This window comes from Capsicum annuum, chromosome 8 (assembly GCF_002878395.1).
Source record: "Capsicum annuum cultivar UCD-10X-F1 chromosome 8, UCD10Xv1.1, whole genome shotgun sequence".
In the NCBI taxonomy this organism is placed as follows: Eukaryota; Viridiplantae; Streptophyta; class Magnoliopsida; order Solanales; family Solanaceae; genus Capsicum; species Capsicum annuum.
The window spans coordinates 160,107,695-160,133,685 of NC_061118.1; the positions used below are offsets into that span (position 1 = coordinate 160,107,695).

The 25,991-nt window shown below is 34.5% G+C and overlaps 2 protein-coding genes and 1 non-coding gene across 9 annotated transcripts in view; 1 reads left to right on the forward strand and 2 right to left on the reverse strand.

Annotated features, from left to right (window-relative positions):
* Positions 1-1,654: 1,654 nt before the first annotated feature.
* LOC107839935 (phosphatidylinositol 4-phosphate 5-kinase 8) lies at positions 1,655-16,531 on the reverse strand. Of its 7 annotated transcripts, none has more exons than XM_047394861.1 (12): positions 16,391-16,524; positions 12,623-12,679; positions 12,407-12,468; positions 9,148-9,235; positions 7,965-9,032; positions 7,700-7,867; positions 6,711-6,876; positions 5,770-5,880; positions 5,493-5,680; positions 4,621-4,778; positions 2,769-2,937; positions 1,655-2,184 (listed from the first exon to the last, which is right to left on the reverse strand). In XM_047394861.1, the coding sequence occupies exons 4-12, from the start codon at positions 9,162-9,164 to the stop codon at positions 1,905-1,907; spliced, it is 2,325 nt and encodes a 774-aa protein (XP_047250817.1). In that variant the 5' UTR covers positions 9,165-9,235; positions 12,407-12,468; positions 12,623-12,679; positions 16,391-16,524; the 3' UTR covers positions 1,655-1,904. The 7 variants fall into 7 exon arrangements, with proteins under 7 accessions (XP_047250817.1, XP_047250814.1, XP_047250818.1 ...); XM_047394858.1 differs by having other exon boundaries at positions 7,965-9,044; positions 16,391-16,519; XM_047394862.1 differs by lacking the exon at positions 12,623-12,679 and having other exon boundaries at positions 16,391-16,531.
* A 4,202-nt stretch (positions 16,532-20,733) lies between these two features.
* The window catches only part of LOC107839932 (RNA demethylase ALKBH9B), a 9,035-nt gene continuing 3,777 nt past the window's right edge, over positions 20,734-25,991 (reverse strand). The window contains exons 2-6 of the mRNA XM_016683602.2: positions 22,722-23,186; positions 22,340-22,425; positions 21,939-22,249; positions 21,724-21,795; positions 20,734-21,234 (exon numbers count right to left, since the gene is read on the reverse strand). Coding sequence (XP_016539088.2) covers positions 20,982-21,234; positions 21,724-21,795; positions 21,939-22,249; positions 22,340-22,425; positions 22,722-23,186 — 1,187 coding nt within the window. The 3' untranslated portion in view covers positions 20,734-20,981. The remainder of the gene's footprint in view (positions 21,235-21,723; positions 21,796-21,938; positions 22,250-22,339; positions 22,426-22,721; positions 23,187-25,991) is intronic.
* On the forward strand, positions 24,086-24,160 carry TRNAP-UGG. Its single transcript has one exon. It is a non-coding gene; the product is annotated as a tRNA-Pro (tRNA).

Below are 25,991 nucleotides of genomic sequence, written 5' to 3' on the forward strand. Positions count from 1 at the left end.
GTAGGGGAAGGGGAAGGGGAAGGGGAGTAAGTATTGAATATTATATTGTTGGGAAAAGGAGCGTTTCTGAATTGACTGAAGAGAGTGGAGAGCGTTGCAATTGTAATAAATATATGGACAAATATTGCTGAAGTGATCAGCTTTAATGCTTCTACTTATTTATTGCATCACATTCTTTTTTTAATAATAATAATAGTGTAGCCTTTTGCCATGTTACGAGGATGAAGGTGCTAGTAGGAGCACACCTACTGTGTCTCTGTCTGGATGAATGAAAGAATTGCTCCCTCTGTTTCATGTTACTCGGCCCTTATTGACTTGACGTCAAACACATTTCTTTTGAAAGCTTTAATTAAAAGTGTGTTTTATTAAACTAACGTTGTTAATGATGCTATGAAATCCTAAATTTTGATCATTACTATTTTATGTATTAACGGTGGCATGAATCATTTATTGCTCTTATAGGGATCAAGTAAATTGAAACGGAGGAAGTATTCCCTTCATTCGGTTTTACTTGTCCCATTTTGACTTGACATATTCATTAACATAGTTATTTTACCATAATTGTCCGAGTAAATGATGTTTACATTGTGTCTTGAAATTAATTTGGAGAAATAACAATTAATGCTAAAGGTAAAATAGAAAAACAGGGTTTTCTTTTTCTTTTTTATGTGAAAAATGACAAATAAAAGTAAAAATACAATTACAAAATTAGTGATAAGTAAAAACGAACGGGAAAAAGTATTTCGAATTCTTAATTTGTAAGGGGGGAGGGGTTGTAACTGATTAAAAATCAGTAATTGTCTTAATTTAATGGCTAAATATGGTTGTTGGATTTGGAAGCATTGAATTAGAGCATTGAAGATGATGATGTATATTTTAAGGAGGGGTTCTCTCTTTTTTTAGTTTTTGAAAAGATAAAAAGATTCGCTTGCTTGACTTCACATACATGGGTTTTTGCGAAGAACAACGTAACATGATGCTTTTATTATTCACATAAAATAAATAAATAATGTCCATAAATTGTGCTACTGAAACCAACTTTTATTTCCATGACGATATATAAGTAAAATAATTACTTATTCCAAGTCTAATCATATGAAGACTAAGCAAATATATTACTGTAGTAAAACTGGTGCCTCTACCTACTCTGATGCCCGTTATCATTTGGTCCTATGTTATAATGTTAATGTATATTTGTCCAAGACCACCTTGACGTTAAAATTTGTTATACGTCGACTATATTTAACTTCACCATGATTCTGTTCAACCACTTCTTTTATTGAACTTCCAACTTATCACTTGTTGTACAAGGGTATCAGACTAAATATTAAAGTTTAAGATTAAAAAAAGGGAAAAAAAAATTCAAGTACACAAGTTAAAATTATATATTAGCATAGGGAAAGTAAAGTACTCGAGATAGAGATTCTGTAAACTGGAACGGAGTGAATACTTGTTTTCTCTTACTAATAATATGTTATGGAGAAGAGAATCATGACGCACATTAGCGTTGGCAATTAGCTAACTGGCATGTGATGCATGTAACTACTACCAAATCATATAAATAATATATATATATGCTTTGTGCAATGTCTTCTGATCTTGTTAAGAGTTGAATTTTGGTTATCGGTTAAGACAGTTATTATTTTCAATTTGGTAAGATCAAAGAACCATTTTTTTTCCATTGAAACAATATAGAGTAAATTAGAATCATGATTCGGCTACAAAACTGTTGGAGTAAGTCAACTGTACAAATAAACTATGCAGTACACAAGAATGGAACACTGGAGTGGTGATAAAATTACTCTTCAATGAATCAGGGAAAGGCTTTTTCCGTCCAGCTCGAAAACTGGAGAGCCTCTCAGCTGGACAGCAAAAAAGTATTTGCAAGATAATTATAAGACTTTTCATGGTTCAGCGGGGAACACTTTCTCCAAGAAACTGAGGAAACGTTTTGAGTAAATCTTAGGTTCAATTGCAGAGATTGACATGGGATCAAACTGCCACGATTTGTAGGTGTGCTCCAGTTTCTTTTTCATGTTGTATTCTTGGAGTATATCAATTATTCCGAGATAAAGAACAACATCATATACCTCAAAGAGTTCAACTTGGACTGAAGCTGACTCATCTTGCACGACTTTTTGGTTTGCTTGGGCTGGCATGTTTACACCTAATTGTACCCTTAACCTGAAAAAACTAAAAGTTGTTATACAGTGAATTCTGCTGGACAGCAAATAACATGATAATGGCTCTTCTCATTTCCCTAAATGATACTGACCAACGTAAATGAGAAAACATTTCATGCTTGTAACTTTTTTCCACTCACTCACACGAAAATGTAAAGGATTTTACTAGGAAACTAAGACATTCAAAGATCATTGCATAGAAAGAGTGAAACATTTGACAGGTGAGAGCAGAGGAAAAAAGCACGTCTTCCCTGTCTCTCTTCCGTTTCACTCTGCACTTAATCTGGAGTGTTTTGCCACGTTTCTTTAAGCACACAGTAATCCCTTTTATCAATCATATCAATAGAATAAATCCTAACATCATATATGCAGCATGTTGCGCTACCAACATTTCTAGTTGTTCCCTTGAAGTCGGACCGCTTGAAAATCGTGTTTTAGTTTAGATGTGCAGCGACAGTCCACTAATTTTGAGAAGACTAGAGATTAATGCATGCTTATAGGAATAAATGTTTTTCAGCATACTTCTGATGATGGAAAAGCATCCATGTCAGTCCTAAACAAAGGATAAGAAGCAGATGAGGTTACCTTCCAGTACCAGGCAAAAGAAGATCAACCTCCTGGTCACCAACAGACATGGCTCTCAATGTACTTCCTCTAATATGAGGACCTGGTGTAACGCTGACAGAACTAGGCTCGTGCGTTACTAAAATCAAACCCTTTGGTGGAATTGAGAGCTCACCCTGAGATATCCCACCTTAATGCATTCAAATAAGAAGTCAATAAGCATTGGTGTAACTAGAAAAAAAGATGTTATTGAGCATAAAGAACAAAGATTTCAGAAGAAAAGTTGATCACCATTTTCATTTCACGATCCCCCAGCCTATCAAGATAAATGGGTACAGAAATGAGAAACAACATGCACAGAAAGAGGATAAACGGGAACTAATACAGAAAATTAGAGCAGTAACAATTCACACAGGCTTATGCTTCTCATTGGGTAGTCCCAAAGAACAGTAGGACTGGAAAGTAAGAGGAATAGGCATAAGAAAGGTGCTGCATAACATGGACTTAGTGGGAGGCCAAGAAAACAAATTCCAAAAGAGGGATGGAGTTCCTAAAATAATTACTTCAGTTCGAAAATAATTGTACCAGACAAGAAATCCGCTGCTATCATGAGCAAGGCTGAACAGCTACAACAGAATAACCAAATCATGCCAAGAAACATCAATTCAAGACATGATCACCTTAAAACAGACCCCGGAAATACCATGGCATCATGTGGCAACAGTTTCTATTGTATGAAATTAGAGTAGCAGGAATTTAGCTTCTAGACCATTCAAGGATCTTTTACTAATCAAATTACCAAGGATCTTTTACTAATCAAATTACCAAGTCTATTTCTCAAGTAACAATTACTGGACCAAATTAGAAATGATATACTTAATTTTTAGTCAGTTAACTTTCGGGTTTGCCCCGAGGAAACAATCATGGTAGAAAATCATAAACAAAAAGAAATAAGACGGGAGAGAAAAGTTATCAAGGAGAAGCAATCAATGTTCCTAGAAAAAATTTCCAGGTGCTCTCAGCAAACAGAAGCTGAATTGTGAGAGGAAGCTAGACTCCCATTGCAAAGAGAATTAATTTTTTCACACAACTAGTTGTGCTTGTATCCTCTGGACTCTGGTTTCCTAGATACTACAAGTATCCTCACTTTTTCCGAGAATTCACAAGTCACAACTACGTATAAAGTGATACGAGGAAGTTTTTTCTATTCAAATGGCACATCTATCCATACATCAAAACCACTAAATAAGAAAATATGTTAGCTTTCTATCAAGAGCACTTCTTGTTTGACATCATCTCTCACAGTGCTTGGTAGTGTGTATCTAAATATTTGTCTTATATCGAAAAACAAGAATTAATTTTTGACACTAGACAGAAAATTAATGAAGTCAACCCACAAGACAAAAAAGAAAAAAAAAAAAACAAGACGTCCATCTATAATAAGGACATTCAGATGTTTAAGTAGCATGACAGATAGTATTTTGCTAATTTACTGTTACGGAAGTTTAGAATAAAAGAACTGAAGCTTCCTAAATAAAGCTGGAAGTACAACTATTTTAAGTGAGAGGTCCATTTAGAATACAACAGAAGTCTATTTGCAGCAACCTGGGGCATGCTCGTTGAGTTGGATGGTGGGCACCGTCCATAAGAAAGGGATATGGTGAAAGAGAACAATAGAAAGACGACAATTTTGATGATTACAGACTGACATTGTCGAGATAATCTTATAATTTATCAACGTTATTCCCTTATTATAGCAATTAACCATCAAGAAAGAGAAAAAGAACAGTGGAAAATGAGAAATACTGTTCATCTGAGGTAACACATCAATGAAGATTAGACCAAGAAATAAACTTTGCAAGACAGGTTTTACCTTCAACGCGATCAGGATTAGTTTCGACCTTGTGCAGCGAATCAGGTGGCTCTAAAAGAGATATTAGATTCTCAGGAGCTCTAAAATGTAATCCCAATAATAGGCTATAGTCTATAATGTTCTGAGATTCCAAAAATCTGCAGTCTAAGGATAATTGTCTGCAAAAAGAAAAAAAAAACGAGAGCTTTAGTTGATCAAAAAGAGAAAGAGAGAGAGAGAGCGGAAACAACAAAAATATTTAAAGCAAGGACAACTTGAAAGCACTGAACTTTCTGTAACCAACAAAACAGGAATTAATAAGGAAAAGAAGTGCATACCCCTGCATACACTTATCCACGGCACTCACTAGCCATAAAAGGAGGGAAAAAAGATAAAGAGAAGATAAATACCATATGTAAGACACTTGCTGGGAGCCAAAAAAAAAATTCTATTTATTCATTTACAGAACTAAATATGCTCTTTTAGAAAAACACATGCTCTTGGCTACCTACAGAAATTCAATCAATCAGTAAATATATCAACTAATGCCTCAATCCCATATAAAGCCAGATATTCTGGTCTAAATCGTTACTAATAAGACTATAAAAGCATTCATCATAATTTAGCCGATTCTGAACCTACTACAATCTTCCTCCTTAACCTGGACTCTGGGCATACTATGCTTAGTGAACTAATTGGATTTTAACTACAGATATCGAATTTGCGAAAATCAAAGTCCACCATCCTCAACATATTAGCTTTGGTTTACAGTAGTAGTTTTAAATTATTTGTTCCATCTTCAGAAACTTCAGTAGTCAACCATCACATAGAAGAGACTACAATGAATGAATTTTAAACTCCAAACAGAAGGGTAAGACCAAAGAAAGACTTACTTGAAAAGTGCCTCACGCAATAACTTGTCCATATGAAACTCATATGTTAAATCGAGGTCTTTTAATGTAGTTGTTTCATCAATCCGATCTTTCTTCGTAGATCTCCCTTGAGAAGAACCTTTTAAATCATATCGGCGATGTATTCTCAATTCAGTACAAAACATATTCCCCATTACTACAAAGCGTACCTAAGAATGAAACAAGTAAATACTTGACCTGAAAGATATGAAAATGCATAGCAGCAAACGTACAGTAGGACTTACTCCTGATCACTAACCTTTTTTCCACGTTTCAATGATATTCTGTGCACCCCAAAAACTTTTGTTATAAGTGTGTTGTCATGTTCCTTTACATGCTTATAGTAATCAGGAAGCATCTTGAGTAGAGCCTACATGATGTTAAAAAAATCCTATTATTTGTTGCTTTTCATTTTTTTCCATAATGATTTTAAATGAAAAAACATATATGATATATGAGAAGTAACTTATACTTTCCCAGTAACTTCTTTTTTTAAATAAAGTTACTTACACCAGTAACTAAGTCAAACTCACTTTTACAGAAACTGAGTTTAGGGTCGGAGCATCCACATTTTTAAATCCACACTTAAGCTCTGTTGCTTATCAAAAAGAGAGAAAAATCCACACTTAAGCTATGTTTGATTGAGGTGCTAAAATAGAAGTGGAAGGTTTGGGTTGCCTTCCAGAAGAGCTTTTTAAATTTGTCCAAAACCAGATAGAATGCAAAGTTCACTTTCATCCTTTCCAAAGGTACTGAACAACATACAGATGATCATACAACCTAGGAGAAGAACCAGATAGTTTCCCCTTCATCCCCCCTAGCCTTCCCCTCTCAAGATCTAAACATAGTGATATAGGCACCCAAAAATATGAGCAGGCTGATCTCTCACTTAATCTCCCCCCCACCCCCAACCCCCACACACGCGCCATTCCCTTTCTTTCCAAGTCAAGGTAGAGAATTTTTCAGGAATTAGGATGAAGAGGACTACGGAGATGGGGGAAGAAATGGACAGCTGCGTAATTTTAAAACGGGAATCATGATCTTGATCTGACATACAGAGTGCATCTAATTTCAGAATGTAACGGCAACATCTTGCTGAATTTTTAGCTAGTAAGAAGATCAGCAGATACGTAAATGTTGGAACAGAAAGCTAAGGGGAAAAGCAAAAACAGTTTAGTATGTATGTTCTCTTGTGCAAACCTTGAGTTCAGACTTCTTTAAAGTTTTGATCACAAATCTATCATCACGAGAAAGATAAAAAAGGCTGCCACTCTTTCCAGGAGATGAAAGCTCTCTTAAACCATCATCACCACAGATGGACATCATATAGTCTGCAGCATCCAGCTTAAACAACTCTCTCAAATATCTGAACATGACATTTTACGGTCATCGAAGTCAGTCAAAATCTACAGTAAATCATCTGGAGCAATAAGAACAAAGAAGCCGTCTAGAAGCTTTAGCTTATACGGTGGAAGTAAAATATGAAATTTAAAGGGTGGCCAATCCATATACTTCTACACTTCTTAGGAGATGGCTTGGGAGGCATGAAATTAAAGACCCATGGCACAAATACACTATGCAAAATCATAAAATGGAGAATCATGTAAGCAATTTTCAGGATGCAAAAAATCCAGAAAGAGTGAATAGACAGCAGCAGAGCCCAATCTCTTTTTATGTTTTTTATTTTTCTTTTTTCTGATAGAAGGGTGGGGAGCAGTAGGATAGGGCAAGGGATAGGGAAGGATATGCAGCAAACCATATGTAAAGATTCGTAGTGTTTTAAAGATGGTTGCTTTGAAGATAGAGGTGCCTCAGGTTCTGCAAAATTGTTGATGAGAGGGTTTTACCAATAATCAAAACACAGTTACAAGTAAATGATGATGATAAAACCATTGAAGTAAAATTTGCATACTAATGCAAATTTTAACAGGATCCTTCTTTACATGATTTTATTAAACCAAGTAACACAAGTCCCTAACCCCGAGTAGTTATGTAACCAATCACCTTCATGCCACAGCCTAGTTCGCTAAGTTATTCAACAGCTTACTGAAGTAGTCAGTTTCCTAGCAAAGAGCTATAACAGGTCTACTCTAAAACTGTAGTTTGCTTCCACTCAGAAAGTTTCCATACGGGGGAAGTGAATAAAAGTAAACTACCAAGTAGCAGATATAAAATAATTTTGCAAATACCTGAAAACCATAGGGCAATAATCCTTCCAATAAAAGTCAACGGAATGATGTGAAGGTGTAAATTGGGAACCCTTCCTGGGAAAGTACATTTTGATTCTTGCCTGATCTCCAAAGTCCGATTGCCTCACTTCACGGATAGGCACAGGAGTGATCTTACCAACAGAATACCTGTAATTTCAAATACCAAATAAACAAATAGTTCTATGGTACCTAGTGGGTTTTACCACTCATTATCAATAAAAAAAGGACCATGATGTATGCTTGCCTGATACCAAGTTGCAAATTAAGCATCAGATAGTAGCTCTTACGGCCTTCAAAAAAATCCACACATGACTTCCTTTTTACTTCTTTTGCGTGAAATTTACACCGTTGTTTACTTTTGCGAGATAGTCTACTAATATTTATAACCCTTTCTTTGATTAGGACTCCTTGCGTGTATTCCCTTTCATAAGCTATAGACCCTGTTTCCAGAAATTCAGTTTTGTCATCAAGAGAGCTTTGGGATAATGCACTTGATGAATCACAAGTCATCATGTCTCTGCTGGAATCACCAAGGGCAATGTCTTCCCCCTGTGATGTAGTCCTCTGAGATATGCTTCCTGATCCTCTAAGTAAACTATAGGAGATTCTCTCCGAAATACTCCGCTTCACTTTAGGTATCACAGACTCTGAATTAGTGGATGGATTATGTGAGAGCCGTCTTTTCCTCTTCTCATCATACCTATCGCTGCACTTTCTCAGAAAGCGATGCTTACTTCCAGCAGGATAAAACATTCCATGCCCATCTTTTAGCCCTTTAGTCCACACCCCAAAGTAGTAACTTCCATCAGCAAAGCGGTAACAGCCTGACCCATGTCTTAAACCATTCAACCAACATCCATCAAAAAGATCTCCATCAAACCATTTCATTACACCTCTACCAAACATTTTTCCATCTTTCCAGTTCCCAATATACATGTTGCCATTACTCCATGCATATCGGCCACTGCCTTCACGTACTCCCTCTTTCCAACAACCATCATAAACATCAGAATTCTGATACTGCTTTCTTCCTATTCCATGCTGAGTATTCATCCTCCAAACACCTCTGTATATTGAGCCATCAGAACCACTAAATACTCCAAAACCATGGAGGTAACCACCAGAAAATTCACCCTCATATGAAGCTCCAGAAGGCCAAACAAGCCGTCCTTCTCCAGTCATTTTTCCTTCTTCCCAACAACCATCATAAACAGATCCATCTGACCAAGTGTATTTACCTTTTCCATGAGGAAACATCCCCTGGAAAGTACCCACATAAGCATCTCCATTGGAGAAGACCTTTTCAGTGATGCTGCATATAGAACTAAAAGATTACGTACTCAATAAAAAGCTATTTGCGAGAAGGACATAAAAGAACAAGTATTTGCTTATACACGGATGAATTAAGGGCTCCAATGTGTAAGTACCTTCCACTATCCTCCATGGCCAGCAGTAATCACCCTGACTTGTTCAAAGTTCCTTAATGATAGTCAACGAGCCCATCTAGGTGCCTCTCTACAAGTGAAATAATCTGGTGAGCAACTTCAAAGATTCTTATACCTCATAAACACATTGTCAAGCAACGACAAGAACAATGGCACAAAAAGCCTCGATTTCAAGTAGCATAAGTTGAACCTATACCCCTGATCACTTTATGGGTCTAGTTGATAGCACTAGTTATTCAGTAAAAAGAATCATTAATTAAATTTTTTTTAAGAAGCACTCTAAAGAGTAGTAGAAGTTTTCTGATGAGTAAAATTAAGACAGAATATATGTGTTGCAATTTTAGTTAGCAAAAGAAGATAAGTTGGATGATATTAGACGAGATTTTTGTGCTCAAATGCAAGAAACCATAATTCTAGCTCGATATTCGACGAGAATGGTGTGATAGATAAAGATATAAACATATAGAATCAAAATATGATGGTTGAAATGAAGAAGTATTATACGACAAACCGTATACCAACCTAAGTGAAAAGCAAGTTCTATCTTTTTGTTTGTACATGTAAATGAATATTGGACCTCTAGGGTCACTAGATGTCCAAAATATTCACAATATGAACATCGCAGAAATGTGAATGTTAAGATGCACGTAAAGTCATACAAGATTAGACAAGAGTAAGGACGAGCACATTTGGCAAATGAACTTCGGACAGAATAAAAGAATAAATGAGATGTCATTTGAGATTGTTTGGTCACGTCCTATGTCGACTTCCAACTACATCGGTAGCTAGGCGTGAAACCATGACATTGAACATATAAAAGGGACAAGGTATACCTAAAATTACATGTCTATAATCTTTCCGAATCCACAAACTAAGTAAAAATGGAACATAATGAAAGAAAAAATCCATATAGGCAATTACATTTAGTTATAAGGGTTTGTCATATTAGTATGAGTCTTAAGGTCCATATTAGCTACAAGTCTTTTTTAAATGTATCAACGATTTCTATACCAGTAACAAATACAGAGAAACCCCAGTGTTAAAAGAACTTGAAATTATTAAATATTGGGTGGAGACAGGGTCTAAATGGAGCCTAATGTTGATGCACATATCACACTCAAATAACTCAAATAAATCTTGAAGTTTTAGTGAAGTAATCATTCAGGAATAGGAGTTGTCAATGTTGAAACACAATGTCATTCAATTTCTCTATTTCCAATCCCAGCAAAAGTGGTCAAAAGGTCATTCAATTTCTCTATTTCCAATCCCAGCAAAGTGGTCAAAAAGCTTATAGGCTTAAGAAAATTCTTGTGGCAAGGATATAAAGAAGGAAAGAGATATTGCCCGGTAAACTAGAAAACAGTCATGCCTTAGCAAAAAAAGAAAGAGGCTTGGGTATCAAAAATCTAAATCTGCAGAGTGCGAGCCTATTGATGAAATGGCTTTGGAGATACACTGTCGAGGACAAATCACTGTGGAAAGAAATTATAAAGACAAAATATGGTCAGCTTGTGAAAATCCCGAGGATAGTGTATGATTGCTGGAGCGCTCAAGGTTGAGATATTTTTTAGTCGATTACTTAATGACTGAGACATAGAGCGAGTAGGCCATTACTTAATGATTGAGACATAGAGCGAGATCGACAAGACAGACAAAAATTGTAGAATCATAACAAGAACGGGTATTCTCTGTCAACCGTGCTTACAAAAGAGGATTATACGAGACAGTAGGAACACCTCACTATCAGTGAAACTATTTTTGGAAAAGTAATATCCTTAGCGAAGTAAAATGTTTCACTTGCTTGTAACGTGACAGGGAAACGAACAAACATTTTTTCGCCAGCTGGTGAAAACCGATTCCATCATGTAAATGGTAATCGGTATGGATGAAAAAGAATGATAGAATATTTTACTTTGAAGGTGGCCAACATATACCCTTAATGATGAAGAATATAACCTTACCAGTTTCAAGAAAACAAGTAAAAGTTGTGATGGCAATGGAATCACATAAGTAAATTCATTGCATTGCTTCATTTATTTTCTTATATAATTATTAGGATTTCATGACTAAAGGCGTCTCAGTAAAATTAGTGGTCCAATGAAAATTTTTTAAATAAAAATCATAATTATATCAAACACACAAAAAAAAAAAAAAAAATTGAACTTGTCTTTTTCATTTTTATCAACTTGTTATTTTTAATTTAGTATTCTTAAATGATATAAATCTTGGGTTATCCTCCCATACTAATATAAAATTATGCATTAATCCTAGTTAATAAGATGTTGACCATATGTTTGCAATAACATAATAACGTTACTTGGATGTTGTCGTAAGAACTTTATTTATTAATTTAAAGATTTGAATTATTTATTTCAAAGTTCTAAATACTTCTAGTAAATTAAAGATATTTTCTTTCCTTTTTTTGTATAAATTTGAACCATTTTTTACGATCTTCAATATTGTTTTAAGTGAAAATAAAATCCTTCCATTCACCATTAAATATTTTTAGGGCCTCAATATTTTGGGATTAAAGCAAGTCCTTTACTAGCTTCCCCTTCGAGTCACCCCTGTCCATGAAAATCAGGCTGTTAACCATTATCTAGACACTTCAAGAACCACAAAATATCATTTAGAAGATAATCTACAGAATAACATCGACATGAGAAGTAAGTTTTCGGAAAAGCAGATTCCATTACACCCAGTTTTTTGTTCCTAATCCTCTCTCTATAGGAATTTAATTGGTCTAAACATCCCTGCAAACTTACTATTATCTTAATTATCGATATTATATCAAATTAAATCCTCAACAATAATATCTCTGTTCAATGAGAAGCTGCGAAATGAGTGACAAGCATTCAACTAATCCAACGAACTCATCAAAGACTCAAATAAAGAAACTACATAATCTACTCAATAACATAGCACATGAATTTCACACCATCCGGGATTGGAAAATAACTATTATTCAAATCAAACACCGCAGAAATGCACCAAATTGAGCATCAAATATCACTGTTCAATCAGCAGCTGCAAAATGAATGTCTCAGATACAAACAAGCATTCAAGTTATCCAACAAAGTCATCAATAGGACTCAACGAAGACTCTACATAATCTACTCAATAACATAGCGCATCAATTTCACATCATTAGAGATCGCAAAAATGACTCATTATTCAAATCAAACACGGTTCATGATAGTAAAAACGCACAAAATTAAGCATCAAATATCAATAAACTCACCTCCAAACTGCAACAGTAACACCAAACGATCGCCGCTTCCTGAAAATCCTCAGGTGCCAAGACTTCAACAGACAAAAAGTTCAAATCAATAGCTAAACTGGAAAGCCATTTCGAGTTGACAGTTCAACTTCTTCCTTGAAAACAACTGCGAAAAGTTGACCAACTTTTTCCTCAGTATGATAACGAAAGCTATTTCTATCAAGCTCTGTAAATAACCTGAAGAGATTTGTGTTTGAAGTACTTTTTGGGATTTTCAATTGACGGAACAGTAGCCTGAAAAAGAGAGAACCCAAAACTTATTTATACTGAAGTGTCAAATGGGTTGCGTGTCGTCCGTGCAAGTAATGCCTCCACGTATTTCAATCTTAGTAGTGGATTATGAGAACTAGCCTGGGCTGAGTTGTAGCTGATTTCCAACGTTAACTACTTCTAACGTAAAGTTTATACCACGTAAATAAATTGTATGAATTTTAAAAATAATGAAAATTTGAATAGAGAAGAGATTTTAATGGTACACAATTCCTAACCACAATCGTTTACCTGGTAGTCCAATACCTCACCCCTTAAGTCAGAGATTGGTGAATAGAGAAAACTTGGGAAACCAAAAAAAAAAAAAAAACAAGAAGTACACAATTCCTATCAATAGCTTACGAATCGTATAAAAATTGTAAATCATAATTAGATAAGCAAATTTATTATAAATCATAATTAGATAAGTAAATTTATAATTGAGCAGTAAATAAAAAATCACTCAACAATAGATTGAAACTAAAAAAAAAAGAAAAAGATTCGACTCCTCCATCTGAACGAACAGCGCAGATGACTTGGAATTTTCGAATCTTTGTTTCCTCTATGTTGAGGTTCACATGGAAATTTATTAATCGATACCTGATTTTGTCCAAGACTTTTTTATTACTTAGCATCAAAGCAAATCATTATATAATAGTACTTCTGTTCTAGTTGAGAAATTTATTAAATGATTTTTTCTGTTATTTCTAATTGGTTTGAAATATTTTTTAACTCTAAAAGATTGTGAAACGAATTTCTGGCACATTTTTGTGTTCCAGAATTAATGAATTCTTAAAGATATATTAATTAATGTTTTTCAAAATTAATCTTCTTTTTAATGGGTCTTTTTCAACCATCTATCTAAAATAACAACTTTAACGAATATTATCTTCACTAAAAAGATATAATCTTCATTTGGATTATTGACTCTTTGACATTCATACTATGGTCTGGTGCTTCTTCTTTTTATATTTTTTTTGGGTCAGATTTTGTTGGATGGTGTTACAAAAGCGTTAATGTTTTTTTCTCCTTTTCTGCCAAGTAAAAACCTCTTGAATGGCTCTAGTAGTGCTTTTGGCTTGGGATGAGAGCAGGGGTACAAGAGTTCAATTTAACCTAGCTCCTTTATTGAAAGTTATATTATTTAAATATAATAAAAATATTTTGTTGACTCGGTCTAAAAAATTAATTTATGAGTGAGAAGTATTGTTCCAGTTCATATAAATAAATCGCCCGTCCATTTTTCAACTCATTTGTTCATTTATTAGGCTTTTTTCTCTTTTCGTGTTAATGGAAGGAAGTGCGTCAATATCAACCGAGGTATAGTGACAGTTCTTTTCACGTTAAAGGGTTAGTTTATTTAGCAACATGACTAGGTAACAAATTTTTTTTTTTCCATTTTTCTCTCTTTTGTTTTGGTTGGGTTATATAAAAGAATATAAAGTTTGTTAGGTACCCCTCTCTTTCAACAAACATTTTTGGTCGTGTTTGTTTACATTCGTGAATATATTAGGTGGATATGACAAAAATCTATAGGTTAGCACATCTTCAATGAAAACTTTAGTCCAACGGGGTACAGCTAGCTGAATTTGAATCATTTTTTGGGGTTATTGTGTTTCCATTTATAATGTATCAATTGACATATCAATAATTCAATATGCTGCAAATGTTTTTTTTTTTTTTTTTTGGGGGGGGGGAGAGGAGGGGGGTTACCTTAGCTTGTTACTAAGACAAAATAGAGTGATGACACAAAATTTTGGCCGACAATGCATGTGAATCTACTCTCCTATGTTTTAACTTGATGACATTAAGATGAATCCAAGTACTTTGCAAATATGAAATGAAGACAAAAATAACTATCTTTGTTTTTAATTTCCTTTTTAATAGAAGTTGGAGGTGGGAAATGGGGAGGGGCTAGTCTGAATGTCTGGTTGATAAATGGAAAAGCTTTAGATATTATTATGCAAAATTATGATTATCTTAACAGTCGAAGTTTAGATGACATCAAATCAAATTAACTCCTCAACAATAATATTTATATTTACAAGCATACCAAAATTAGCTCTCCCTCCAACCCACTCAAATGTGACCTGGCCATTTCACTTTTCAGCTCAAACAATCAATAACACGGTTAGGGGTGTGCATTGGTTTGGTTAAAAACCACATCGAATTGCAAATCGAATCAAATCGATGTTTGATTTGGTTTAGTTAGATTTGGTTTTAAATTTTAAAAAACTGATACTATTTGATTTGGTTATGATTTTACTTAAAAAAATTGTGAAAATAACCAAATCAAACCAATAAATTTTATATATATATATTATAATTATTTTATATAACTTATAAATAAAATATAAATATTTTATTAAATTTAATCTAAAACTAAATTTTAATCTATGTCTGACCCAACCAATATTTTAGCTCAATTGCCCAAAGCCCCAAACCCAAGACCAATTCTACCTACTATTACTAATAAGTTAACCCTACGGTCTCTACCTCACTTTTTCTACTTCAGTTTTCACAATACGAGTTACCATAGTCTCTGGTTCAAATGATAATTTCCTGTCTCCTTATTTATTCAATCTTTCCCTATACGATTAGCTCACCTAGCTAATCTTTAAAGTAAACAGATAACTCAAATTTGTCTAACTCTATCTCTTCTTGCAGGACACTGTAACAGAATATAAAGCTCTGTTTTACAATATACATGTATGTGTTTGTATGTTGTTGGATAATCTTAGTGCCTACAATACAAAGCTGATGTTTTTCATCTCAATGTTGGTTTTGTTTAATGTGTTTGTTCTGATTTTTAAGAGTTTATAATGTCATTTGTCCATCACTGTACAAATATTTCATGAAAAATTGCTTAATGTGATACTCTTTTCTATGGGTTAAAAAAATAGATTTTATTCTAGAGATAGTTGGAGTAGGCTAGTCAATAACCAAAAACAAACAAAAAACCGACAAGAACCAAACCGACGGTTATTTTCTTTTTGTGGTTTGGTTTGATTTTAGAAATTCAAAAACCGACTAAATTGGTTTTGATTATAGTTTTAACCACTAACCGATCCAAACCAACCCGTGAACACCACGGTTATTTATTAATTGAGTCAATTTTAATTTGCCAAAATTCAGTTCAAACATTCTCTATATATCTAATAAGCATAATACATAAATATCTCTTTTAACTTGTATTTATGGCCTCCAACTTTAACGTGCATAAGTAGGCACTTCAACTTGCATACAATTGAACAAGTATACACATGTGTCATATGCGGCATCCTACGTGGCTAATTCTTATTCTACATGGTGCCCTACGTGTATTATGCTACATAGGATGCATATGTCTACTTGTTTGATTTTATACAAATTTAAGTGTCTACTTATGCACATCCGAAGTTCAAGTAATTAAAGGGCATGTCCATGTATTATTTCAATCTAATATCTATATCCAAAGAGCAACCAAAAACTAGCATACATGTGAAAGTAGTAAGTACAGACAGCATTCAACTAATCCAACCCCATCAAATAGACGAGGAACTATATAGTAATTTACTCAATAACATAAAACATGCAGATCGATGATCGTAAATAACTTGTACTAATTTAAATCAAACACTGTGGTTGTGGATGATAGTAGAATTAATGCAAGAAAAGAACATCAAATATAATATGGATGATATATCTCATTCTCACCTCCAAACTGCAGTACTGAAAGCACGATTGCAACCAAAATTGATAGATATTTCTATCAATCTTTTGAACGTTTTCTGAAAAAAGGATGACGAAATTTATGTTTCTACTCTTCTTTTTTTTTTTTTTTTTTTTTTCGATTTTCAGTTGATGGATATTTACCTGAAAAAGAATATTTATACTGACATATGAATTGGGCTGGAAAAAACTAAAAGGCTGAGCTGTTGACGTTATACTGCTTGCCACGTAAAGTACCAAATAGTAGGTACGTATTTGGTAATTAAATTCTATCAATTTTAGTAATAAATTATTTAACGAGGGATTTGATTCCACTTTTCTTTCTGAACCAACAGCTCAGATGACTTGGGAATTATGGAATCTTTGATTGCTCTATGTTGAGGTTCACACGATTTTTTTCGAAAAATGATACTGCTAGAATACTATTTAACGTGTTAAATGAGGTTTTTGTTTTTGTTCTAAATCTTAAATATAGTAATATATATGAAGCTTCTTATGTATTAAATTCTATTTAAACATTAAGAAGAAATTGGTGTTGAAATTTACATTAAAATTTAGAAATTTTTTTTATTATTTTTTTTTTTTGTTTTGAGGAGGGAGAGGCGGTGGGGTGGGGATTAATTTATTCATGCACAAACACTCTGATAACATGCTAAAATAATACATTTTATCGAATATTAACTTTCACTAAAAAGATATGGTCTTCCTTTGGAATATTGGTTCACTGAAAATAGTATTATGGTGCTTCCTCTTTTGTTTTTTTAAATTCAAATTCTGAATTCGTATTAAAATTTCATTTAACATGTGTATACGTGATTTATCAAAATCCAATAAATTGTTAGTTTTGTCAGAATTCACAACCCATAATAAATTTAAAATTGACTTCGCTCTATAATGGAATAAATTTAGTGGTTTTTTGTCTTTGGACGACATGATGTGTTAAACATATTCTTAGCAAATAAAACATGTTTGAAATTTAAATAAGATGATCATGAGGTGCACTTTTATTCATTTATTTCTTTGGCTTTTTTTTCTTTTTGGTTATTGGAAGTGTGTCAATATCAACAGAGATATATAAATATATTGACAAATGACAATTCTCTAGACGTTAAATGAATTTAGCAACATGACTAGTAACAAACTTTTTATCATTTTTCTCTCTTTTATTTTTAGTTATAAAAGAGTAAAGTTTGTTATGTGTGGCCTCGATCAATTTCAACTAATATTTGATCGAGTGGTGTTTATTTCCATTCGTCATGAATTTATATAAGATAAGACACTCATTTTCAGAGGCGGATCCAGGATTCGGAAGTTTCGGGTGTCACTTTGTTTTGAACAATAACGTATACTCAATACAATATTTTAGGATAGTAGAGTCAATATTCAAAGAATAAAATATAATTATATATACCAACAAATGTTGGTACTGCATGAAGACTTGCTTAGTTGGTATTGTCAAATGCTTTGTAAGAAGAGGTCAAGGACTCCGTTCTTCATAGCCACAATAGATTTTTTCAAGAGAAAACAGACAGTATAGTGCTAAAAATCATTCTAAGAAAGTAAAAATACAATGTTGATTGGGGATCGAATCCGCGCTGTTGGAGTAAAACCCAGCCATTTTAACCATCTGCACCACTAATTTCTTTGATATTGTGGGTGCTAAGCATAATATTTATATATTAACTGATATATATACACATAAATATACAGAGTTTCAATCAAGAAGTACCTTCTGCATAGATCCGCCCTGCTCATTTTAGGTGGATATTATGGATATGGCTAAACTCTATTGCTCTAATTCTCAGTCTAAACTAATTAGAGGGATACAGCTAGCTGAATTGGAATATTTTTTTTTCCCTAATAATACTGTATATTTATTGACATTTTATTAAGCGGTACATGACGACTTCTTCTTAACTTTTAAATTTTATTTTTCTTTTTTTCTTTTTTTCTTTTTGGGGGTGTTAAAAATTGTGCTTCAGTGGACCATGCATGGATTACTATAATGTTTTGTTGGCTTCTTCGGGGGACAATGCATGAGATGAATTAAATGAATCCTAGTATACTTTTCAAATATGAAATGGAGACGTTTTGGTACGTAATTGGATGGGAGGGGGCTCATTGGGATCAGTGAAGAAAGCTGTAGATATTTTTGGTTTCTTTTTCTGGTTTAATCATTCAATATTCAATATTTATTAATAGCAAAATCATGGACAGGCCCTTAATACGCATCATCTTTCACTTGGATATCTTAAGTGGGCGTCGCTCACTTTTGACATCTGAAGTAGTCATAAAATATGTCATTTTGACACTTTTTGTTGAATCAACAAAAATATATCATGTGCGTATATTACACATATCGATAACGTGTAAAGTGACCAACAATATTATGACATTTATCATTTTTCTCCAAATTAATTCTTAAATAACTAATTTTAATTAAAATAAAAAAATAACATCCAAATAGTGACACCTGACAATTTTTTTAATTTAAATAATTATAAAAAAAATATAAAATTTAATCCCCCTAAACCCTCAAACTTTCTAAGTCATCTTCTCCAATCATGATTATATCTTCATTATCTTCTGAAAATTTTGACTATAAATTTTCCGTATTTTTCCTCTTGAATTTCTTATAATTGGGTGTGTTTCGTTGAATAATGGAAGGGGTATTATTTGGCGTTCATGATGTGTATTATTGTTGTAGGCATGTTAATAGTGTGAGTATTTTGTTTATGGAGTGAAGTTTTAAGTGTTGATTTCACCTCCATTAATGGAGGTTAAGCTTAAAAGAAGTTGTGGAGAACACTGAGATTTTTAATAATTTTAAAAAAATTAAAGCTGTAAAATTATGAAAATACCCTTAAAAATATGAAAATGCCCTCACACGCGCTTAAAAGCGAGTGTAATACACTCTCTTTACTGATTCAGCAAAAGGTGTCAAAATGACACATTTTATGACGGTGTTAAAAATGAGCGACATCTATTTGAAGTGCCTAAGTGAAAGAGGGTGCATATTTAAGGGATGTCTTTATTAATTGAATAATATGGATTCACATTACAGTTAAAATATTTCTTTATTCTCCGTATTTGAATCATAGATCTCTAATTAAAGAGTGATCCTATCTTATTTCTTATACACACATCTTTAATCGACTTTTTGTGAATTGTGATTCCCATATTGACATATATATAGTATTATTAATTGGCCAACAATCAACCTTTTGGAATTAGATTCTAAACGGAAAAGCAGGAAAGATGATGAACAATCATAGTGTAAACTCGTACTTTTTACCATTCAATTGGTCGACAATTAATTCCATTTGACACAAAAAGGAAAGATGCATGAGACAATAATCATAGTGTAAAGCAACTTTCATTTTCAATAGAAACACAAAAACAACGATTTAGAGAAAGTTCAAATAGGCATAATGTTATCTTTTGATAATTCAACTAAATTCGAATCTTCATTATACATCGATCGACTTGATAGATAAAATATATTCTACTAGAGGTAAATTTTGAAATAAATCATTAAGTAGATTCATACATGATACAATTATTCCTCGTTGTCTTTGACAATTACGACGTTGATGTTGTTGTAAGTTAATAGTAACTTCCACTCATGGTATGTACTAGCACACAACTTATTAATGTGAGTTCAAGAGATATTCACTGACAATGTAAAATGATTTTACATTATCGATAAAATTTAATGATTATTATAACATTTTATTACTCTGTTTATTACCAACTTGCCCTATTAAACTTGATCTGGAGAGTTGCATGTTATAGATCAACTTGATAGTTTAATATTGTTTTCTTTATTGGGAACACGCACGGTAAAGTGAGTCATTACTATAATTTATAAGCAGTCTGAAAACTTATTCAAGGATATTGACCAATCCTATAAGCGGAAACTTTGTGGCCAGTTTCCTACCGCAAAATGCGTTGACCAAGGAACGAAGGATTAGTCTCACGGCTGCCGACTGTAGGGATACCTTGGGAAAGTAGAAAAAAAGAAAAAAGAAAAGCCAAACATATGCAAATCAGCAAGTTCAATAGTCTATTTGATCAGCTTTTAGAAGTGCTTTCAAAAAAATAATATTTTTGTTGAGAAATAATTTACATTTAGCTAATCAAATTGGAAAACACTTTTCAGCAGCAATTTGCGTTTAACTAAGTTTCTGAAAAACATCTTATGTTACTCAGTACTCACCAAAAGCACATATGTTCTCTCAAAGGTTTGACCAAAAAAAAAAGTTTTGCCTCCCAAAGGCTTGAGCAAATAAGCTATAAATATCTTTAAAGCCAGTAAGCGAATGATATAGAGGTCTGCAAATATCTTTAAACTAAATCATCCCCTGGTTGCGGAGTTTTTAAAACAAATAGTATCTTTTAACAATAATTAAAAAAAAAAAAAAAAAAAAAATTGCGTAAAATACAAGTACACTCTAGCTTTTGTTCTGATTTCGGAAATTATTGTATCTATCTCCAATTTTCCTATTGATTTTGGGAATGAGCGCGCACAACTTGTAGTTTGACCATACAGCAAATGTAATGCTATAACGGAAAATTATCTGCGACTTTTACTTTTGGAAGGAGTCGATTTCCCCAGAGGGGGGAAGTCATCTTCATTGGAGAAGACCTTATTCTCACTTTTTGCAACATGTTCACGCTTGTCACTTTTGCCATCTTTCAAGTGCTGCCGATTCCTTGAGGTGTTCGGTGATGGAGGAACAAAACGCTCGATTCCTACAAGCTCGGGGGCAGGAGTGTACCGATATGGTAATTTGCTGGCATCCATCTTACGGAAAGTGATGGAAATTCTGCAAAAAATAAACAATGGTGATATCAGTGAGGAAATTGTATTAAAAAAGTAGGCTTTGGCCATGGCCATAACTTCCAAATACTTCTCACTTTATTTGGAATTAGGGAGTTGGAGTTGTAGAGCGAGTTGAGTTTGGTTATACTTTTTTGCAAAAAGTATTTGGAGTAATGTTCGCGCTTGAGTGTACTTAAATACAACTTCAATTGTTTAGAAAAACAGGTTATTCAAGTTGTTTCCAAATTTGAAATGCAATTTCAAGTTGGATTTGGAATATCACAGCCAAAAACACTGATTTTCAAACAAAGCGAAGAAGACTAACTTTTATATTTTTAGAACAATTTAATGATTTGTTAATGCTTTGAGTCTTTTGTGAATGGAAGAAGAAACATACTTTGAAGAACATGATCAAATCACTCGATCAAATGCAGTTTTTAGAGAAACTGGAAAAAATTGAAGACAAAACATATCTTGGGAAAAATTGACCAACCTTTTAGCAGGAACACCAGGCACACAATGTTTAGCAACATCAGCTCCATTACCATTGAGGATGAGCACCGATCTGCTTGACAACACAAGGAAAAAGTGAAGAGGAAAATGTACAGATTTCATATGATATCACAAGAAATGTGAGAAGGCAGTGCAGAGACTGAATTTTATACGATATTAAAATTTAAAAAACCAAAAAGAATGGTGGTGGCGTACCCGAGAGGAAGAGGTAAGGAAAAGGGACCAGAGAACTCTCCTTCATTAACAATCTTTAAGTTTGTGCCAAAGAGTATCTTACATTCTGCCAAGAAAGACACTGTGCAGAAAGGTCGAACAAAGTCGTGATGGTCAATATGAGGAGGAATGCAGTCACCCTCCTCATAAATATTCACGATACAGCTATCCGGTACACATGACGGAGGCAAAACATGCCATCTAACCATTCTTTTAATCATTTCCTTGAATAAAGGAGGCAATGGATCTGCCACTTCATCTCTAACAATGCCAGGCGGATTACCATCTTTATCCTGTTAAGGAGGATCAGTTGATAAAAGGCTGAGATAAAATTGAAAAGGATTACCCATGTATCCGAAGAAAATCAATTAGAGAACAAGTACCACAGCATAATTATAACAGCAACCAAATTGTATGGTCACGCGGCCCTTTCCTCGCATCCACTTTCTTGGTTCGGAATATGTTCGCGCTGCAAAATGTCAACCAGAAAAATGAAAGAAATCGAGACATGTACTGATATTTTATGAGAAGAAACATTGTTAATTAGCATCATCGCTCTTCTTCTACATAGCATTCAATTGAGACTGACATATTACAATCTAGTCGAGCAATATTTGTTCTTTAATGTCGATCCACAAAGAAGATACATATTAGGATTAGAAACTATAGTACTATAGTATCTTTCCAAACATTCTTCGTGTTTTGTAGATATTATTATACTGATAAACATAATTGATGAGAAAACAAAATTGGATGAAAAATTACCTCTAAGCTCTCGATTCCGTCCCATTCTTTGAAGTTTATAAACAAGTTCGACTATCTCTTTTTGCTCATCAGGATTGAAAACATTTGTGTAAAGCTCAAGCCCTTTAAGAACATTTACTTTCTTTCCATCAATGTTCTCGTAATAAGCAAAATCCTTTCGCCTGCCAACTTGGCAAAACCTAAATAGCTCTTTATGATCCTCCGATAAATCTGCATTGCCAACTTGGCCAAAATTTGAGTGGTCGAACGTTGGTTGTTTGTTGTTCACCGGCTTAGACAAGACGCTTACAAATCGCTTTGAACTTCCTGAGTAAGTTGATTCCTCAACTCGTGGAGAGTGTGTATGAGCATCAACATTCAGCTTTCTCTTTGGTGAAATTACATCATCAGATGAATCCCCTTGCAACAATTCTGCAGAACTTTCTGCAATATTAACATTTGCTAATGCCATTTCATCTAACCTTCCTACAAGGTTAAAAAAATATTAGGAGATATCTGAATGTCGCAGTCCTTAGTACCAAAAGATAAATCACAAAGATAGTCCTATTTTACCAAAATCGAAAGGAGAAAAGACACGAACGTATTATAGCCATTCCATAGATTCTCTATCTGAAAAATTATATGTAACCAATGTTTTAAATCGAATCATTCAGAAATTCAATTTCTATACAGGAACTCGAGAGTGAGTTTGAACTTTCCTTAACAGCAATCCTACCAATAACCTACTATGTCGAAAACATTCCTTAATTCCAAAAATCACTCTATCTATCTCGAATTTCTCTATCTGAAAGTTCCTAATCTGTACTTCAAATCGAATTGTTCATAAATTCAATTCCTATTCGGGGCTTCTACAGTGAATCTGAACTTCCCTTAAAAACCCTACCTACCTAGGACAGCTAGGGCTACGTCAAAAAACACGTTCCCTAAATTCACAACGAAAAATTCAGTTCTTACAAAACTCAGCAAGTAAAATAATCACATGAGGACATCTTAGTATCTTCACGGACAGAATTACAGAAAGAGAAATGTCATATAACAACCATGGATTGAAAAATCGCACTGTATATACAAGATCAAAATATTAGTTTTGTATATATATATATACACTAGATAGATGACTCCGCCACTAATCAAGAATTCAACACCGGATTTCGAAATGAAAGTGAAAGAGTAAGCAAAAAAATGTGAGCGCTCCTGCACTATACGGACGGCTTTTTGGCGGTAGGGTTGGGGCTTGAGGCAGATTCAAAAAAAAGCGGTTGATTACTCGGATTGGTTCTCGCATCCCTGTGCCCAAAAGGATGGGCGAGTTCGGTTTGAGTGTTCATCGATCGGGTGGATCTATATGCTTCGGGGTGGTGAGACGAGGTGTAGCGCAGTCTGGTCAGCGCATCTGTTTTGGGTACAGAGGGCCATAGGTTCGAATCCTGTCACCTTGATGTGGATACGGTAGCCTAAGAGCAAGTCAAAACTACGAGAAGGGCGCGAGAAGTGAAGGTAGAGAGAGATTTTCAAATCAGACTGAAAGTTGGTGTGCCGCGTGTTAAGAAGGCAGAGACCGCCCCAGGCTTCGCCCTAATTCCCATCGTTGGTTGAATAAGATTAGATTAGTCTCGCTAAATTCGTTCTCGAATGATTCATCGATGGAATTAGGCCTAGGTGTATGAAAATTTCTTGTGATTCCCCTTCTTTCTTTTGATGACTCAAGGTTCATATTAGGGAAAGGAGAGTGAGGGGAAGAGGGGGCAGCCCTCGGCCCGATCATCCAATTCGCTCCTCGGGCTGTCTGTACCTTTGCTAACTCTTCTGCCTGTAAGGAAGCTTGAAAGAGGGAATTCTCTGATCTATGACCCCGAAAGAAAGATAGTCTTTTTTTCGATTCCGCGCATTGGAACTGAAAAGGGCTATTCATAAACAGTCTTCCTTGCTTCTTACCTCTTATCTTATTGTAGGAGATAATCGGAGAGAGAAAATCCTATCAATTCCTTTTGAATAAGGCTACGCTCCTTCAAGCCTTTGAAAGTATTGAAAATAGAATCTTTGTTTTCAGGCGGGTTTTCTTCTCCACCAACAACCAAGACGCATGAAAGCGGTTTCCAGCACTGCTGGGCAGAAAGACATGATGGCATGAAACTCGATTACGTACGCTGATTGCTCGTCCACTTCAAACGCTCAAAACAGACCATTTTCCGTGTGAAATGACAGGGATTGGTTTGGTTACTTAGGGAATCTCAACCGATGAAGCGAGCTAGGTTTGAGGGGAATCAGAAAGGGACCTCTCACTCAATTCAATAACATGTTCTAGGGCATCTTTTTCTAATAATAATGTTCGCATTTGACCAGGCTTTTTGGACGTTCCATGATTAAACCGACTAGCGGCACTTTCGAGATGCCACCTTGAAATATAAAAAAAGTGCTTTCAATTCCATTTGACTCGGGGCGTCAGGGACCCTCCAACAGAAACCTCGTCTTTTTTGTCGTCGATAAGTTCTCCCTCAGTGCCCTACTATTCATAAGAAATACTTGGTTCGGACGAAGTAGATAGATCAAATAGGAGGACTCACTGGAATAGTTCTGGCAAATTCTGGGCATACTTATTATGTGGTTGCACATTTCCATTATGTACTTTCTATGGGAGCCGTTTTTGCTTTATTTGCAGGATTTCACTATTGGGTAGGTAAAATCTTTGGTCGGACATACCCTGAAACTTTAGGTCAAATCCATTTTTGGATCACTTTTTTCGGGGTTAATATGACCTTCTTTCCTATGCATTTCTTAGGGCTTTCGGGTATGCCACGTCGCATTCCAGATTATCCAGATGCTTACGCTGGATGGAATGCCCTTAGCAGTTTTGGCTCTTATATATCCGTAGTTGGGATTTGTCGTTTCTTCGTGGTCGTAACAATCACTTCAAGCAGTGGAAAGAACAAAAGATGTGCTCCAAGTCCTTGGGCTGTTGAACAGAATCCAACCACACCGGAATGGATGGTACAAAGTCCTCCAGCCTTTCATACATTTGGAGAACTTCCAGCTATCAAGGAGACGAAAAGCTATGTGAAGTAAAAGAAGAAAGGGTCGCCGATTGCTACTAAGAACCTAACAGAACTTTTCCAAATGTGGGAAACCACTTGTGTAGGTCGGGGGTAAAAAAGCCCAAATAAGTGATTTTAGCCCTTATAAAAAGAAAACGGATTCTTGAACCCCTTTCACGCTCATGTCACGTCGAGGTACTACAGAAAAAAAAGAGAAAAATCCGATCCAATTTATCGT